This window comes from Triplophysa dalaica, chromosome 13 (assembly GCF_015846415.1).
Source record: "Triplophysa dalaica isolate WHDGS20190420 chromosome 13, ASM1584641v1, whole genome shotgun sequence".
NCBI lineage: Eukaryota > Metazoa > Chordata > Actinopteri > Cypriniformes > Nemacheilidae > Triplophysa > Triplophysa dalaica.
This window is the reverse complement of record NC_079554.1, coordinates 7,535,922-7,552,593: the sequence shown is the minus strand read 5'-3', so window position 1 is coordinate 7,552,593 and position 16,672 is coordinate 7,535,922. Positions and strand designations below refer to the sequence as shown.

The following is a 16,672-nucleotide window of genomic DNA, read 5'->3' as shown; positions in this document are numbered from 1 at the left end:
CACACACAACTGTATAAATGCTATACGAGCTGAATTTTAACAGAGTAAGAAACAGCAGAATATCCCAGGTAATGTTTCAGGTTCAGTCTGTAGCCAGGATATGCTTACTAATACTTTAATAGAACAGAGACGCAATTGCATTCATGTTCTTGATTGACATATTATTTTGGTTAGTAGGTGAGATCACTAAAGGAATATAAAAAGTAGTATTAATAGTATATAGATTGTATAAGTCTATACCTACAAATGTCATATACACTCTTAAAAATAAAGGTGCTTGAAAGGTTCTTCACTGCGGTGCCATAGAAAAAGCATTTTTGGCTCTACAAAGAACCATTCAGTCACATGTCTTTTAAAGAACCATCACTTTCGTACCTTTTCATAATCTGAAGAACCTTTTTTCGCCACAAAGAACCTTTTGTTTCTTCGGACGTTAAAGGTTCTTTATGGAACCATTTAAACAAAAAAGGTTCTTCAATGCCATCAATGAACCTTTTGAAGCACCTTTATTTTTGTGTAGTTGTCAAAAATGATTTTATAACTTAGTTAATTCAATATTATTAAGTATTATGATTCAGAGCTTTAAACAATTATAGACACTTTCATAGGGGTTGTGTTCATGGAAGTGTATTTTATTTTTGTATGTCTAGTTTTCAGACTCTCTCTCTCTCTCTCTCTCTCTCTCAATTTTTGCCCGTTCTACAGCGTGTGATATGAACAAACACCCAAGGGCAGCTCGCCTCTGGCCGTGTGTGTATGTTTATGTATAGGTATTCTGGAAATGTTTCTGGTTATCTTCAGTCTAATTTGTTCTACGAAATTCACACACACACACACACACACACACACACACACAGATAATACAACCCATGTATTTTTTCATCAGGTAATCTCTGCTCTACAAACAACCTTAATGCCCCCTTCAACAATTATACCGTATCTTACAACACGACACACTAAAAGCAGGACGCTGGTCAATCAATAAAGATCTTATCAGAAAACCCCATCCACAGGGCTTTTCTATGAGGATGGGTACCATGAGGAAAATAGTTAACAATTCAGCCGGTCTCTTCAATCTGGAGATTCAGACCTTCACTGACAAAGCAATCAGACATAAAGCATGCTGGAGCTTTAGCTGTTTCTCAGCCCACAGTCCAGTTCATCTGAGACAGACTGTCACAGTGATATACCGGCAGGTCAGAGAAACGACTTTCATGGCTTTCCTTCAGAAGAATAGATCTACCAATCTGAAACATGGGCCGAAGAGTAATGTCTAAGTAAGGCCGAGATACAGAGGCAGGCTTAACAGAAAATTGTTTCAGTCGCTATCCATTCTACGTTATAGAAAATGTATGTGTTGGTAACAGCATGAATGTTAAAAATGATGATAGCATTTTAACCAGCTACCACCCGCATCCAGTCAGCAAATAATAGCTCATATGTAAAGTTATATTCAAGGGTCAAATTATAACAAAAGATAAAACTAAACCCATAATTATAAGCTTAAAGTATACTTTGAGAGATTATTTAAAAAACAATATTCACACCCAGTTAGGAAACAAATTTGCGAAACTAAATCCACAAATAGACTTTAATGCAACAAATTAAGACACACAAACAGACAAGCTTTCTGGTGCATACTATTTGCTTACCCATCTCAGCAGGATGTGTTGTAATACGCTGTGATTATCCCTGATCGTCAGACAGAAAAATCACACAATAAATATTCACTTAATTGCAGCAGTGAAGTATAGAACGAGACACAGCGAGAGAGAGAAACCTGAGGGTGGAAGAGAACGGGGCATGAGGTTGCCCGCACGCTGTCTGAATTCAGCGCCTCGGAGGAAAATATAAAAATATGGATGGTGTGCTATGTCATCATATCAGTTATACAATCGCAGTACCAAAGGTCTCATTGAAATGAGCTGAATGGTTACACATTAGTGCACGAGGTTGTACAAAGGTTAGAGGAAAGAATGAGAAAATGACACTCTGCAAGCAGTAAATCAGTAAATCAGAATCACTGTCCAACTATGCAAGTGACGTCCCCAAACTTATTGAATTTGGCATTCTAGACATTTCTGCCGTGCCTTTAAATTCTAAACGTGTCATACCACGTCCACTGAGCCGCTCAAACAATCAAAACAAACCTCAAGGTTACGAAGAAAGATATGAAACATTACAAAATTAAATTGTTTCCTGAGATTCTCAGAGCCTGAGAGTAATCAGAATGTTGACAGCACATACAAGAAATGACATTTCAATTAAAGACAGACGAGAAAAAAATGACCTTAGGAGAGGTTGTTTATGGTGGGAAAACAAAACAGATAGAAACCAATCAGCTGCCTTGAGGTATAAGAGGCAATGAGAGTCAAAACGATCATTAAATGCTGTGAGTTCATTTAGAAAGTCAAACATCTGAGGCATTTTTGAAAGACAGTGCATGTGGTATCATAAGTTCTGTATAATTCAGCTCATTTTGGGTTAACCAAACCCAATCAAAGCTTTTTACTTAAAAAGCATCTTAAAAGGAAATGATTGTGGCAGTATGCTCTAAAAAATATAACTTGACAAAACAGCCAAAGACATTTCTAAACGGGTGTAGATACAGACCGAGTGGAGCTATAAAGAGAATGAATTAAAAGATTAACGTAATCTTAAGGGAATTCGTAACTATTTTACAAGGTGGCTAATTTGTATGAATTTCAACAAATTACATCTTATGTTTCAAACAAATTAGCCACCTTGTAAAATACTTGTGAAGTGGTAAAGAAACAACTTTTTGGAAAAGTGTTTTACTAAGGTAAACTGTCCAATGGCTAAGAGACCATTTTCAACAAAAAAATCCTGAAGGCGCCGTTTTCCAAAAACGATGACGTCCTACGCATGCATATTACGCGTTCAGTCTGTAGGCATACGCGAGTATTCCCCTAAAATGAATGGCGGCCTCCATGCTGCATGTTTGTGCCGTGTGACATACTTATTATCATTTCACCAGCAAAATGAAGATTTACTGCATCACTACAACTAACAAAAACATAGTATTTATATGCAAACAACTCTTAACCCACATACACACATACAAAGTGTATTAAAAGCCCTTTTAGATAAAACAGTTTATGCAGATGCATGTAGGTTTTCCTTATAGCGCAACAGCGCCACCCACTGGCCTGGCATGCATAATACATATTTTTTATTAGTTTTCCTGGATTCATGTAAATGAAAATCATTTGGAAAATGTGTGCACTTGAAACTTTTCAAAAACGCAAAGGAAAAACTTTTCTGTTTTTATCATGTAAACGTACTCTAAAGCAGATAATTATATCAATACGTTTTTCAAGCATCAAAATATCAAAGCATTAAAAATAAAGTAAATCTTATAACTGTAGTACAGTAACTGTAGGTTGAAAAATCTAAGTTAAGCCATCCCTAGTATTAAATTCATAAGAAGACCCATATTAAATATGGTAAAACTATGCATATGCACACTTTAAATTAGAGATGCACCGATATATCGGTCAATAATCGGTATCAGTCGATGAAAGGAATTTTTTACCCAATAGTTTAAAAAACAGCTGATGATCTGGGCCGATATATCCTCCCAATTAAAAGAGGATAGGAAAATGCAATGAATTTGTGCTCTGTATAGAACATGTTAAGAAACAAGTTTGATGTTTAATATTATTCTGTTAAGAAATATAAATTTAATCTTCAGTATCGGCAGATATCACTCTGAATAATTGGTGAAGAAATTTAGTATCTGTGCGTGTGTCTCTACTTTAAATGTATGTGTTCGACACTCTTCAAAAAGGTGCTTTATGATGGTATAGAAGAACCTTTTTTTGTCTAAATGGTCTAATTTGTCTAAACTAGTGGTGGGCATAGATTAATTTTTTTAATCTAGATTAATCTAGATTAATTCCAAGATTAATCTAGATTAATCTAGATTAAAATGGCTCATTTGAATTCTGCCGAAGGCATTCAGAATGTGTGCTACCCAAATAATGACTAAAAGTAAGTCTTTGAGAACGGGTGTCTAAAGCCAGGTGGCGCATTAGACCAGGGGCTCATCTCCTGTTTCCAAAATGCATCACAAACTGCTTGAGAAAGCTGTTCTACTATGATAATTGGTGATGAAAATTAAATTATGTTCAATAAGATGAACTTGTGACTCCTGAGATAGGCGCAGGCTCCCCGTGACCCTAGGTAGTTCGGATAAGCGGTAGAAAATGGATGGATGGAAAATGAACTTGTGTTTACTTCCGCATTAGCTAAGGGATTCTTTGCGTTTAGGTGGTACTTGAGACTGGAAGAGCTCCTACAGTACATTTACATTTAGTCATTTAGCAGACGCTTTTATCCAAAGCGACTTACAAAGAGTGAGGGAGCAACAATCGATATGTCATACAGGAGCCATAATACATTAGATCTCAATACAAAGTTACTGGTTTCAACTAAAGCTAGACCACTACCTGTTGAGAGAAAGTGTTTTTTTTTAAACCAATTCCGCATTGCACAAGGTGCAAACAACCTTAGTCTTGTCGATGCTTCCATTGGGAAGCTTTTTTAAAATTAATATTCCCTGAAGCAAACCCGGCGGCTTCATAGCTGCATCCATGTTAGCACGTCACGTTTGATGCGGTAATTTCACAGTAACGTTATGTTGTGTTCAGACCAAACGCGAATGGCGTGTCAAGCGCGAGTGATTTATATGTTAATGCAAAGAGCCAATAGACCTACTCGCTGCGCGAATGAAGCCCTGCTTATGAGATGATGAGGCGGCTTCTGCTTCCGCTTCCGCGAATGACGCGAATCACGCGAGTTGAAAAATCTCGTTCTCGCCCCGTACAGTGCAGTTAAGCTGGTATACATCCGCGCTAAAATATCAAGGTGAAAGTCATCATAGCTTGCGTAGTATAGACCCAGTTCCCATCCCAGCTTTGAGAATAGATTAACGGCGACAAATTTTTTAACGCGCGATAATAGTCTCACTGCGTTAACGCCGTTAACGGCCCACCACTAGTTTAAACACAACCTTAAACATTCAAAGAACCTTTCTGTTTCAAAAAGGTACAAAATACTAATTGTTGCGATGTTCAGATTATAAAAAAGTAAGAAAGAGATGTTTTTTAAAGAACCTTTGACTGAATTGTTCTTTGTGGAATCAAAAATGGTTCTTCTATGGCATCACTAAAGAACCCTCAAAGCACCCTCATTTTTAAGAGTGTACAAACCATTTAATTGACCTTCAAAAACGGATATCTTTCACATCCACAAAATGAAGAATGATGCCGTACTTCACACATTAAAAGTGAAAACTTCCTTAGTTCTTAAACTCGAAGGATTGTAAGCATCACCTGGGTCATAGACTGCATGACATAACATTGCATTATTCTTGCATCAGTCTGGTGTCTTCAAACATGCCCTCAGGCAGAACAACGTCTGCCTCTGAAGTATATCACAGAATATCTGTATGAATTACTTATATGAGATCCTTATTTGGGTCGGGATCTTCATCAGTGTCAGTGTGACAAAAACCCCAAATCTCTCTTCAGCATCTTAATCACCACACACCATATGCTTCCTCCTGGGACCTTTCAAAACTCTTCTCGTTCTTTCACTTGTGCTAATAAGGCTTAACCATATCTGACTCTAACTGACATCTTACAGCTGTGAAGAGAATGCGATGTGCAAAATTGATCTAAAACATGCAATACTATCACATATGCATAGGATTACAGATTTAAAGAGACCTCTAAAGCTAAAACGGATATACAAAAAATTCTTGTGAACGGTGACTTAAACTATCGGGCTTGGGAAGAAGTGGTGTGCTATTATTTACATATTAAATGATGTGTTTTAATGTTAAGCAAGTAAAAATAACTGTTTACATTGAAGAGGTCAGAGCCAAATCTAGGTACCAGAATACAGTCTTTTTATCTGGGTCAATAAGTATACACCCAGAACACCCTAACAACCACATAGTAATGTTTTTCAATTCCAGTCACTTTGAAAAACTGGAAAAGGATAGAAATGGAATTAGCAGTGAAAGGACAGAATGGGAGAGGCTGATAACAATGGGATGCAGAGATATAGACAGCTTAATGATCAGTCTCAGAGTTTAATAAACCCCTGCATGTCAACTCTGACAGTGATCCTCATCTTCAACAAAAGACCAGTCTTGGAAAAAAGGATCGCGATTCAGATAGAAATCAATTAAGTACTCAGTTCTGGTGATTACGATATCTCCACAACACTCACTGATACACACACACACACAGGCTATATATTCCCAATGACATGCATGCCACTAAAGCTTTTGTTTGACAGGAAGTGTGATATAAATCTGCCACCTGACATACAGTAGAGAACACATACCGCCCCCTGCTTTCCAATAACATTGTCACGTCTTATCTTGGCATGGGAGCAGTTATATGAGCCTTAATTTTACATTGGGTGACCAAAACAATTATCATGTTTTTCTGTTTGTATTCACACAAATGTCTTATTCCCGGTATTTTAGCCAGGATTTGTTTCTTCACATTGCAGCCAAGCCAAACTAAAATACACTATGTTGAATGTTTCACAAAAAAAGGAGACTTATAATGACCACTATGCCTCCAGACACAAGCACTTAACATTGACTGTTTATCAATAGCTGAGGTGAAATTAAGGGCTTTGTTCACACGTATTTACGTTATTAATTACAAAAGTCAAGGAGGAAGCGATTGTGCAAGGGGGAAGGTATGGCGGGGGGCTGTTGCAGCTGGTATTAGCTCATCAGGACTGCACCAAATGCGTTATTTATTAGTTGCAGTGTTCTAGTGTGCCCTAATGACATTCATATTCATTACACCTTGCCTCAAGAGCACTCATACGTGTGTGTGTGAGAGAGAGATAGAGAGAGTATACAGTAAGTTGTTATGGTCTCTCTCTCTCTCTGGTCCTCTGGGAGCTGCATATAAAACCCTGGTTCATTATTCCTCAATTAATTTAGTGGCATGTTTAAAATCTCAGTGTGTGTGTACCAATGTCATCACATCAGTGTAATCCAGAACCTTGTCTTCAGTTTTTTGATGAGTGTGAGGGTGTGTGGTCTTTATTGCCTACAGCAGCGGGTCTCAATTGATATTGCCTCAAGACTTTTCAGGATTTCAAGCATGCCAACGGTGTTAATCTCACAAAATGTAATTATAATGAATTCATCCTGTCATGTTACTTATTATACATTGCGATCGATACAAACATGTTTAACCTTGTTATGAGTAAACCCATATTGTAGTTGTTTTAAGAAAAACTCATGTTACACATCCTGCATCTTATTCATCTACGTTCAACCCATTGAGTGATACACCTGCAGCAAAAACGGGCAAGGTGATGATAACCTGGAAAGGGACTAACACGAACATGGTACGAGGAAGGAACCGACAAGGGACAAAGAGAAACTGGGGATACAAATAGGGAATACTAATAAGGGGAGTTAACAAGGGGCAGGAGAGGGGAATCAAACACTAATGGGACGATTACACAGGGCAGGTGATGGGAATGAGACACTAATGGGACAATGACGGAAAACAAGGGGGCGGGCCCAAGGCACAAGACACTGGAAAGAATGCATTGCACGTCAAAACAAAACATTGCCATGCTACTCTCCACATAAAACATGTGGGTCTGTCATGATCCCGTGATGAGACTCGAAAATCATGACAGGAAGACGCAGGATCATGACAGACAGTATTTGATATTAAATAAATATTTGTATACACACTTTTTCTAGTTCAGTTGAGAAAAAAATCATACCCTATATATACATACATATACATATATATATATATATATATATATATATATATATACATATATATATATTTATATATATATAAAGCATTGTGTTAACAGCGCAAATGCTCATGTTTTCGAAGAATCAAAGACAAGCACATACTGTTGTTGACTGTATAGAAAATGTATAGACCCAATGCACTGTAGGTCACTTTGGATAAAAGGGGTCTGCCAAATGCATAAATGGAAATACTAAATTATATGGTTAGTTGCATTTTATTATTTGAATTTAGCATTTGCAACCAATCTTTGGGCCACGAACCACGAAATGAGATCCTTTGATCTGAAGTTGATTTTATTATAGAAGTGAACAGCAGAAACATGTTTTGGTGATCACATGCAGCCTTCGATCCCGCCTCAGAATGTGACTCTGATGATATTTGGAGCAGTAACGAAAAAAACATTGTAGGTCTATGGGTCAAAATGATAGATTTTCATTTTTATAATCATTAGGATATTAAGTAAAGATCATGTTCCATGAAGATACTTTGTAATTTTCCGAACGTAAATATATACAAACTTTATTTTTGTAAGTGGATGTAGCAAAAGCGCGACCAAAAATGATGATGGGAAATGTTATTTTGTCATGCCATAAACTAAATTCAATGAACAGTGTAAAAATTGCATACAACCATTTCATTTGAAACTCAAAGGCTTTAATGTCCGCTCATCTTGTAAATCATATCACTCGAACTAGACTCTAATAACTCTGCAATGCATTCTGGGTAAAGGTTCTGGAGTCACTCTTAATAGTGACATATTTGATAATATGTTGGATGAGGAGAATGCATACTGTTGGTCATATTAAGCCTCTCCCCATTGGAATGGAAGATTGTGTCATAAGCAATGCATTAGTGGAATTTTGTGGTCATAAACAGAGGAATATGCAGTTTATCCTGCTCTAATGGTTGCTAGGGGAAAACACAGCAGGTGTAATTAAATCGATTCCTTAGAGATTAAGCATGCAGGTCAGGCTTGTTATGGAGATTGAGACAGGTGGATGTTGTGTATCTGTTGTTTACTGGCCAAGAATAGTACTGTTTAATGTTTGAATATTCAAGGAATAGCAACAGACATGAAAAAGTGTGCTGTGTCTATGCATATTCTCGGGGGCATAATTAGATCTGTTTGTGTTTGCTACAGGTAGGCAAAAGGTTAACAATCTAGTCCTTGACTTTTGTTATCAACATCCTAATTGACCATAAACAAAAGCCTTGGAAGAACAGAAGACAATTTCAAGTGGCGAAGAGAGAACTGTTATTGTAAACTAGACCTTGCTGCTTATAAATGATTTATCAAACAATGCAGCAATGTATCAATATAGGACAAATGCAGCTTTAAAGTCAAATGATTCGTGATTAGTTGCAACAGATTATGGTAGAATTATATTCAAGTAGATGAATAGGTCTCCTGTCATGAACTCATTGTTAAATTGAGACAAAACATAATACTTTAAATACTTATAAATAAATATATACTGTATTCATCTCTTTGAAGAGGTGTCAAGTTCACAAAGTTCACCGACAAACAATGACACACAGAAGTCAGACAGAGAAACAGCTCTCGCGGTATGATCTCCGTTTCTCGGTTCTGGAGGACATCTGGTGCGACTCCGCCCCTCAGATGTGCCGCTACGGTCTCGTGGGCACAGAGCCTGGCACAAAACGGGATTGTGTGGACGCTATGAAACAGGTGGCATATCACAAGAGGGCAATGCAACAAGACTCGTTATAAAAAGACGGACAACAGCCCGTTTCCGCCTCTACAGTGCCATACAATGACCGGCAGGCCCCTGGCATGGATCCAACCACCAAACATCTGTCCAAGTAGCCATTTAGGAGTGTGAACCATGGCAAAGATGGGGAGGGAGACATGGAGAATACTGTTGAAGATTTTATGAGCATACAAACACACGTAGATAGAAAATCCATAAACATGATAACTTGTCGTACAGTTAACTGTCCCACTCAATTAAACTAGTTACTAGAATTTTTTTATACTTTGATTAACATGAAAGCGACAACTGAAAACGGTTATGTATTTTGGCCTTTTATTTACACAGACATAGAGTTTTTAAAAATGTATTAGAGTTATTTTTTGATCCACACTAAAAAGTTTCTGTGAAGCGACACCATAGAATAACCATGTTTAGATTTTGGGTTAAAATAACCATTTCTTTCTTAATTTACTTTAAAGTTAAATGTTCTTTATGGAAAAACTGAGCCAAAAATTATTGTTCTATGGCATTGTGAATGTGAAGCACATTTGCCTTAAGAGTGGATGTAAACAGGCTTCATTACCACACATTGTTGTCCAAAAATGCAAGTATGGTTGTGTATGGCGGCAAAACGATCAAACTTTACTTTAAATTACAGCTGTCAAACAACTTTTTTGGTGCATTCTTCTGTATGTCGCCAAACACTTAACCTGAAGCATAAACCTTAAGACAGAAAAATAAACACAGCCAAAGTGTGTACAAACATTTAGTGTACATAAAGGGGAGAACATATAAATGAGCAACAAATAAAAAACAGCATCACGTTTATAGAATAATCCAAACCTAAATAAAAAGTGACAAACATGGACCTCATTTCAATGCATCTTCCAATCCTTTCTGTATTTGGGGCATCGCGAATGTGTGTGTGTGTGTGTCTGTGTGTAGCATAGCATCTGCACACTATGCCTGTGATTTCAAAGGAGATCCCTACAGCCTGCACCATATCTCCGCTAGCTTTTCTCTTGGCGTGAATGTGTTTGTCTATTTTCACGCACATCTGTATGAGAGTCTCTTACCTCTCTTCTTGGAATCCTTTCTGACGCTGGGTCTGGCAGCAGGCTGGAGCTCGGCCTCTGTTGACATATTAAATCCTTATTCCTTTACCGTGCAGCTGGGTGGCTGTGACTGGCTCATCTAGAGGGGCTTTCCACTGACTCTGAAACAGTCCACTGCTGCCTCTAGCCTCGACACGGCATCTCATTCACTCCCAGCAAGGGCTAGAAGAGGGGAAGAGAAAAAAAGGAAGTTTTAAACACAAACTCAGGCGTTTAATAATATTTAAGTTGCCCCTCAGACCCAAAGATCTACATCATCGGGAAGGCTGATTGATTTTTACAAATCAGTTTGTACATTGCAGTGAAGCATGAACTCATTCATTTGAGTCATCACTTGAAAGTGCTACCAGAAATCTCCACACAGCACTTCTTTTAGTTAAAAACAGCACAATTTCAAGGTAAACACTGTTGGTTAAGAATGTTGCTTGTTGGTTATACAGACTGTCGTACTTATCTCATCAAATTCTCATTTTCTGCAAAACCTTACCATAACAGTTCAATTTATAAATCCATATTGCAAATTTAGGGTAAGAAGACAGCTTTAAAAACAATTTTTTTTGTACTTGCTCACTTACTTAAGACAAAGTTAAAACATGCAGATAGACCTACTAGTAATTATCTCTTTTCTCACAAACTACTACCAAACATAGATGTAAATCCACAACAACTGATATCCAGCTCTCTGAAAGCTCCACAGACGTGAGCATCCACAAAATGTATATGTTCCTGCACTTAATGTCAGCATTCACCCATGACATCATTCTGTGAATGAGGTTTGGCTTGTTTTGCCTCCCCACTGTAGGAAAGATGCAGGAGGCAGCATTAAATTGTCTCATCAGCTCTCTTCTTCTCTCTCTTCCACCTCACCTTGTCATCGCATGAGAAAGCCATTATTTCTCTTTCCTGCACACCTCCAGTGTGCTCCTACATCGCCGCCTCCGCCAGTCTTTCCTCTTGCCGTGCCAGTCAGGAGGTGGGAAGCACCTTTCATGTGTTAATTGGCCTCAGTGGTACTGTAGCATCACTGCAGGTGTCAGAGCCATCAGCAGATCAAAACCTGCTCGGCCCCACAACAGCAATCAGACAGAGATGAGACCACAGGGATCGACACTAACTGCTCAGGCAGGCCGACCGAACAACGTGGCATCGCTCAGAAATCGATACGTCTCGAGTTGAGGCTTCAAAAGACATTACACAGCAGAACAAACCTGAGTTTAGGATCCAAAAAAGGGCCTTTTTACAACTGCGCTCAAAGCTGCTTATGTCTGCGAACAATTTTGTGATCTCAAATTAATGAAAATATGTCAGAGAATTGAAGGAAACATCACGTTTATTTCCTAGCACAGTTCTGCATCAAAATCACCAATGTATGCAAAAAGCCGAAAAATTACAGGAAAATGCTAATTTACATTTCGTTTTACAGTATATGTATGGCGGCCTGTAACTGTAGGTAAATTTCAGGTTTTTATGGATTTTTTGTCTTTTTCGAAATACGGTGAAAGACCGTAAATTTACAAGAATAACAGAGAAAGCCATGGAATTTTACCGAGCAACTGGGTTCAAAGCTGCTTATGTCTGCGACCAATTATTATGTAATGTCAAATACATTTTTGTAGAATAAAATGAAAATATGTCTAAGAATTTAAAAATGAAACGTCACATTTAGTTCCTAGCACAGTTTTGACATCAAAGACAACAATGCATGTTAAACAAGGATACATCATTTCGTTTTAGATACATCATACAAAATTGCACACAGGCTTGGAAAGTAAATTGACAGTAGAATAATTTTGGGTCGATATAATCCTCCTATGACATTTTGGGATATATCAGATTTACTTGCAACATCGATTTAAAGCATTTTGGAAGCCATTCAGACACTCAATTCCGAGCTCCCATCTGAGATGTAAAGCTTTAATACCAGTAAGTCAAGAGAATTAGTCTCCCCCATCAAAACAAAAATGTATTGCAAAGTTAAACCCCAAACACATCACTTCTGAGAGCAGTAGCTTTGAGGGGCTAGCCTGCAAAAATCCTCTAAAGTCTCAGGCTCCGCTCAGCAGGCCGGAGTAGCGGCCACTGTAAGCCGCCGCAGAGGGGATTTAAACAGCCATTTCATTTTGAGCTCCAGCCACCGCCTGGCCACGCGCCGCATATTGTGTGGAGAACATTTAATTCCGAATGGAGAGAGCATGTCGCAGAGCAGCCGAGAATCACACACGGTCTTTATCTGAGAGAAACACACAGCGATATGCTGCGAGTCGGTCCAATTACTGCCATTATCTCTCGGAGAGAGGGAGAGAGGGTTTTCGGCTAAGCAGTTTTCCATTCTAGCTATTTTCTTTCCATTTTGATTAGCCTCTCTTGTCACCTTCACTCTGTACTTCTGGAATCATATAATCCTTGATACCATTCAGCACAGCTGGCTCACTGTCCAGCACTGAGAAATGTTACTAAGAATGTTACACTGTCAATAGGGAAAATACAATTGTTTGTTTCACTTTTTGTGTTTAGAACAAGTATATTAAACATAATGTTTAAAATGGGAGGAAATATATTTAATAATGTGGTTTGTTGGAGCCGGCCTAGGTTGACTCAGGTTTGAGTTTGGCCTGTAATAATACAGTCTATAAATAAATATAATTCCTACCTTTAACAAAAAAAGGATTTGCTGTCAAACAATTAATCGTGGTTAATTGCATCCAGGATAAAGGTTTGCGTTTACATAATATATGTCTTGTTAATGTGCATATTCATTTATATTTATAAAAACACACACATACATGAATATATTTAATAAAAAATATCAAAATTAATAAAGTAGTTCGGATAAGCGGTAGAAAATGGAATGGAATGGAAAATTAATAAACATTTATATATATATATATACTGTAGTTTTAATTGTTAAAAAAATACATGTTAATATCTCCTAAATGTGTATACATGTATGTTATGTTTATGTTTATAAATGCAAATTGAATATGCACAGTATACAGAGCCAATATTGTGTAAACACAAACTTTTATTCTGGATGCGTTTAATCATGATCCTCATGATCATCACAATCAATAACATTTAATCATATGACAGCCCCACTATCTATTATGATTAAGCCATTTTTATTTATATGCTTTTTTCAATTGCTGTCTGTCAAACAGGAAAACATTATTTTGAGTGAAGATGTTGTACATACAGATAAATCTCTTAAAAGAATACTTCACCAAACATTTTTAATTCTGTCTTCATTCACCCACCCTACTGTTGTTCTAAATCCATATTTGGTAAACTTCTTTGGTCTGATGAACACAGAGAAAATTATTTGGAAGAATGTTTGTAAGCACTCAGCTACCATTGACTACCATAGTAGGAAAGTTTACCTCACTTAACATTTTTTCTACTATGGTAGTCAATGGTCGCCAATAACTGTTTGGTTACAAGTATTCTTCCAAATGTCTTTCTCTGTGTTCATCAGAGCAAATAAATGTATACAGATTTAAAACACAAATTTTCATATTTTTGGTTGACTGTCCCTTTAATTCCCTGAGATTGTAATCTATTTAGAAATATAAAATAGCTTGTATCATGTCACAGCGTTGGTTTCAGGCAACAATTTATCCATCTTTTAGAATTAAATAGTTCTCCATGATATTTCCACTCCACTCTACCTCCACCACCAGACAGACCACCATAAGGCGAGGGTTGGCACGCCGCTCTCCTGAGGCACTGGAGATATTTCTGATATCTAGGCTACGGGCTCCTCTGGGACACGTCACAAATTCAGAGCATGTGTGGAAAGTGGGTGAGCCGTAAAAGCCACCAGATACAAAAGGAAACCTTTTTGTTGTTCCGCATCTTTTCATGTTTTGTTTTTTCCCATTTTATTTCAAAACTGTCTGTAAATGAAGCAACATGTTTGGTGAGAAACCCAGTCATGCAAAACGGTTTTCTAAGCTTAGCCTTATAAAACCAAACCCACGAATAAGACCATTCTGTTGTACATACCTTTGCTCCAATCCAAACACAATGCTGAGAGACTTGTGGGTCATAGTGTGAAATTAAACTGGATTTTAACTGAGCAACTGAATTCAAATGTTTCGAATGGCGAAAAGCAACAGAAGCTTCAGCAGTTTGAGGATTTGCCGATGACATTTAGCCTAGTAACCAAGGCTGCGTTTCTCGAAACCTTCTTATTGCTTTGTCGTTCTTTAGTATATATATCGGTACCACTCTTAAGGTATAACTTAAGAATGACGTAGAGATAAGAAGGTTTCGGGAAACGCAGGCTTAAAGAAGAAATATCTTATTATCTCATTTATTTTTTCAAGACAGAAATGAGACTGAATAGAAAACTATTTAAAGTCCCACTGCATTTGATAATTATTTCACTTAAAACTCATCTTTTAGCATTCAAATAGCATATTTAAAAAAAAGTCTGTGATAATAGTTACTTCATGCTTAATATGACCTTCTTCCATTGTATGGACACAAAACCACTGAGACATTTCTCAAAATATCTTACATTTACATTTAGTCATTTAGCAGACGCTTTTATCCAAAGTCAGTACAAGACACCGCTGGTTTGTTGAACGCGGGGATCGTGATGGGGTGTAGGAGGGTGTGAAAGTATACCGGTGCAGATCCAGTGATAGTCCTGTAGGCAAGCATTAGTGTCTTGAATCTGATACAGGCTTCAACAGGTAGCCAGTGGAGAGAGATGAAAAGGGGTGTCACATGAGCCCTTTTGGGCCGTTGGAAGATGAGGTGTGCTGCTGCATTCTGAACAAGCTGGAGCGGCCTTTGCAGGAAGCTCAGCAAGGAGAACCTTGAACCTTGCAGTAGTCCAACCTTGAGATAACCAAGGCCTGGACAAAGAGTTGTGCCGCATGTTCAGTGAGATAGAGTCTAACCTTTCTTATGACCATGTTGTCTTTGCAATGTGATCATTGAATGACAGATGTTCATCAAATATGATTCTGGGGTTCCTGGCTGTTTTGGAATGATTGTTGTATTGCCAAGTTGGATGGTGAGATCGTGTTAGACCATGGGGTGTGCCGAATACACAGTAGTTCTGTCTTGGCTGGGTTCAGCTGGAGGTGATGCTCTTTCATCAAAGCTGAGATGTCTTCTAGGCAGACTGTAATGGGAGCTGCTACAGTGGTATAGTCTGGATGAAACGAGATGTTGATCTGGGTGTCGTCAGCATAACAGTGGTACGAGAAGCCATGTGCCCGTATGATGGGTCACAAGGAAGTTGTTCTGTTCCACAGAAAATAGAATCACTTACAAGGTTAAAACCATATAATTGTTTAACTTTGGTTGAACTGTCATTTTTAATCTTCTGATGTTTGAAGAGTGCCCAGAAACCCATATTTACTAGGACAACTGCCACTACTACAGTAAATATTCATCCAGAATATCCCTTCATGCTTTCCAAGGCTAATTGATGCTCTATAAATGCTGCTGAAAGAATCGTGCACCCCGCTACGTTTGAAGGATCATCCACCATATCAGGGACTGCAGCTCCCACAGAGCTATGGAAGAGTGTAGAGAAAGAGGATCTCCCACCACTAACAGGCAGACAGTGCCGGGCACTGTGGCCAGACATGTGAGCCAGGCCTAGCGCACACATCTCTGCAAACATCTTGGACAGCCTTTACAAGCCAGCGGAGGTCATAGGGTCGAGGTTTGCTATGCAGACAAAAAGGGAGGCTTTATTTGTGACCCAGTCAACCCAGCTTTTTGTGACTTACCTTTTTCTACATAATGCAAAGAACATTCTGTGAAAGTCTAACCTCCATAGCAACCACTGAGACTTTGCATGGTGAGTTTAGCATCACTCAAAATAAAAAATTAAACAAGTAGACTTTCTATGCTTTTTAATTTTGATCTTAGAGAATACAGTCAGAGAATTAGTTATCAGTGCGTGACTGGAAGGATATAGGTTTGGCAGATGCCAGTCTCAAACCTATTGGGCCAACAACGTGGCAATATTTTGCAAAGC

The 16,672-nt window shown here is 38.1% G+C and overlaps 1 protein-coding gene across 1 annotated transcript in view; it reads right to left on the bottom strand.

The window, feature by feature from the left end:
- Window positions 1-16,672, bottom strand: part of dab1a (DAB adaptor protein 1a) — a 125,226-nt gene that overhangs the window by 71,564 nt on the left and 36,990 nt on the right. Inside the window, 1 exon segment of the mRNA XM_056764317.1 lies at window positions 10,633-10,833. Coding sequence (XP_056620295.1) covers window positions 10,633-10,699 — 67 coding nt within the window. The 5' untranslated portion in view covers window positions 10,700-10,833.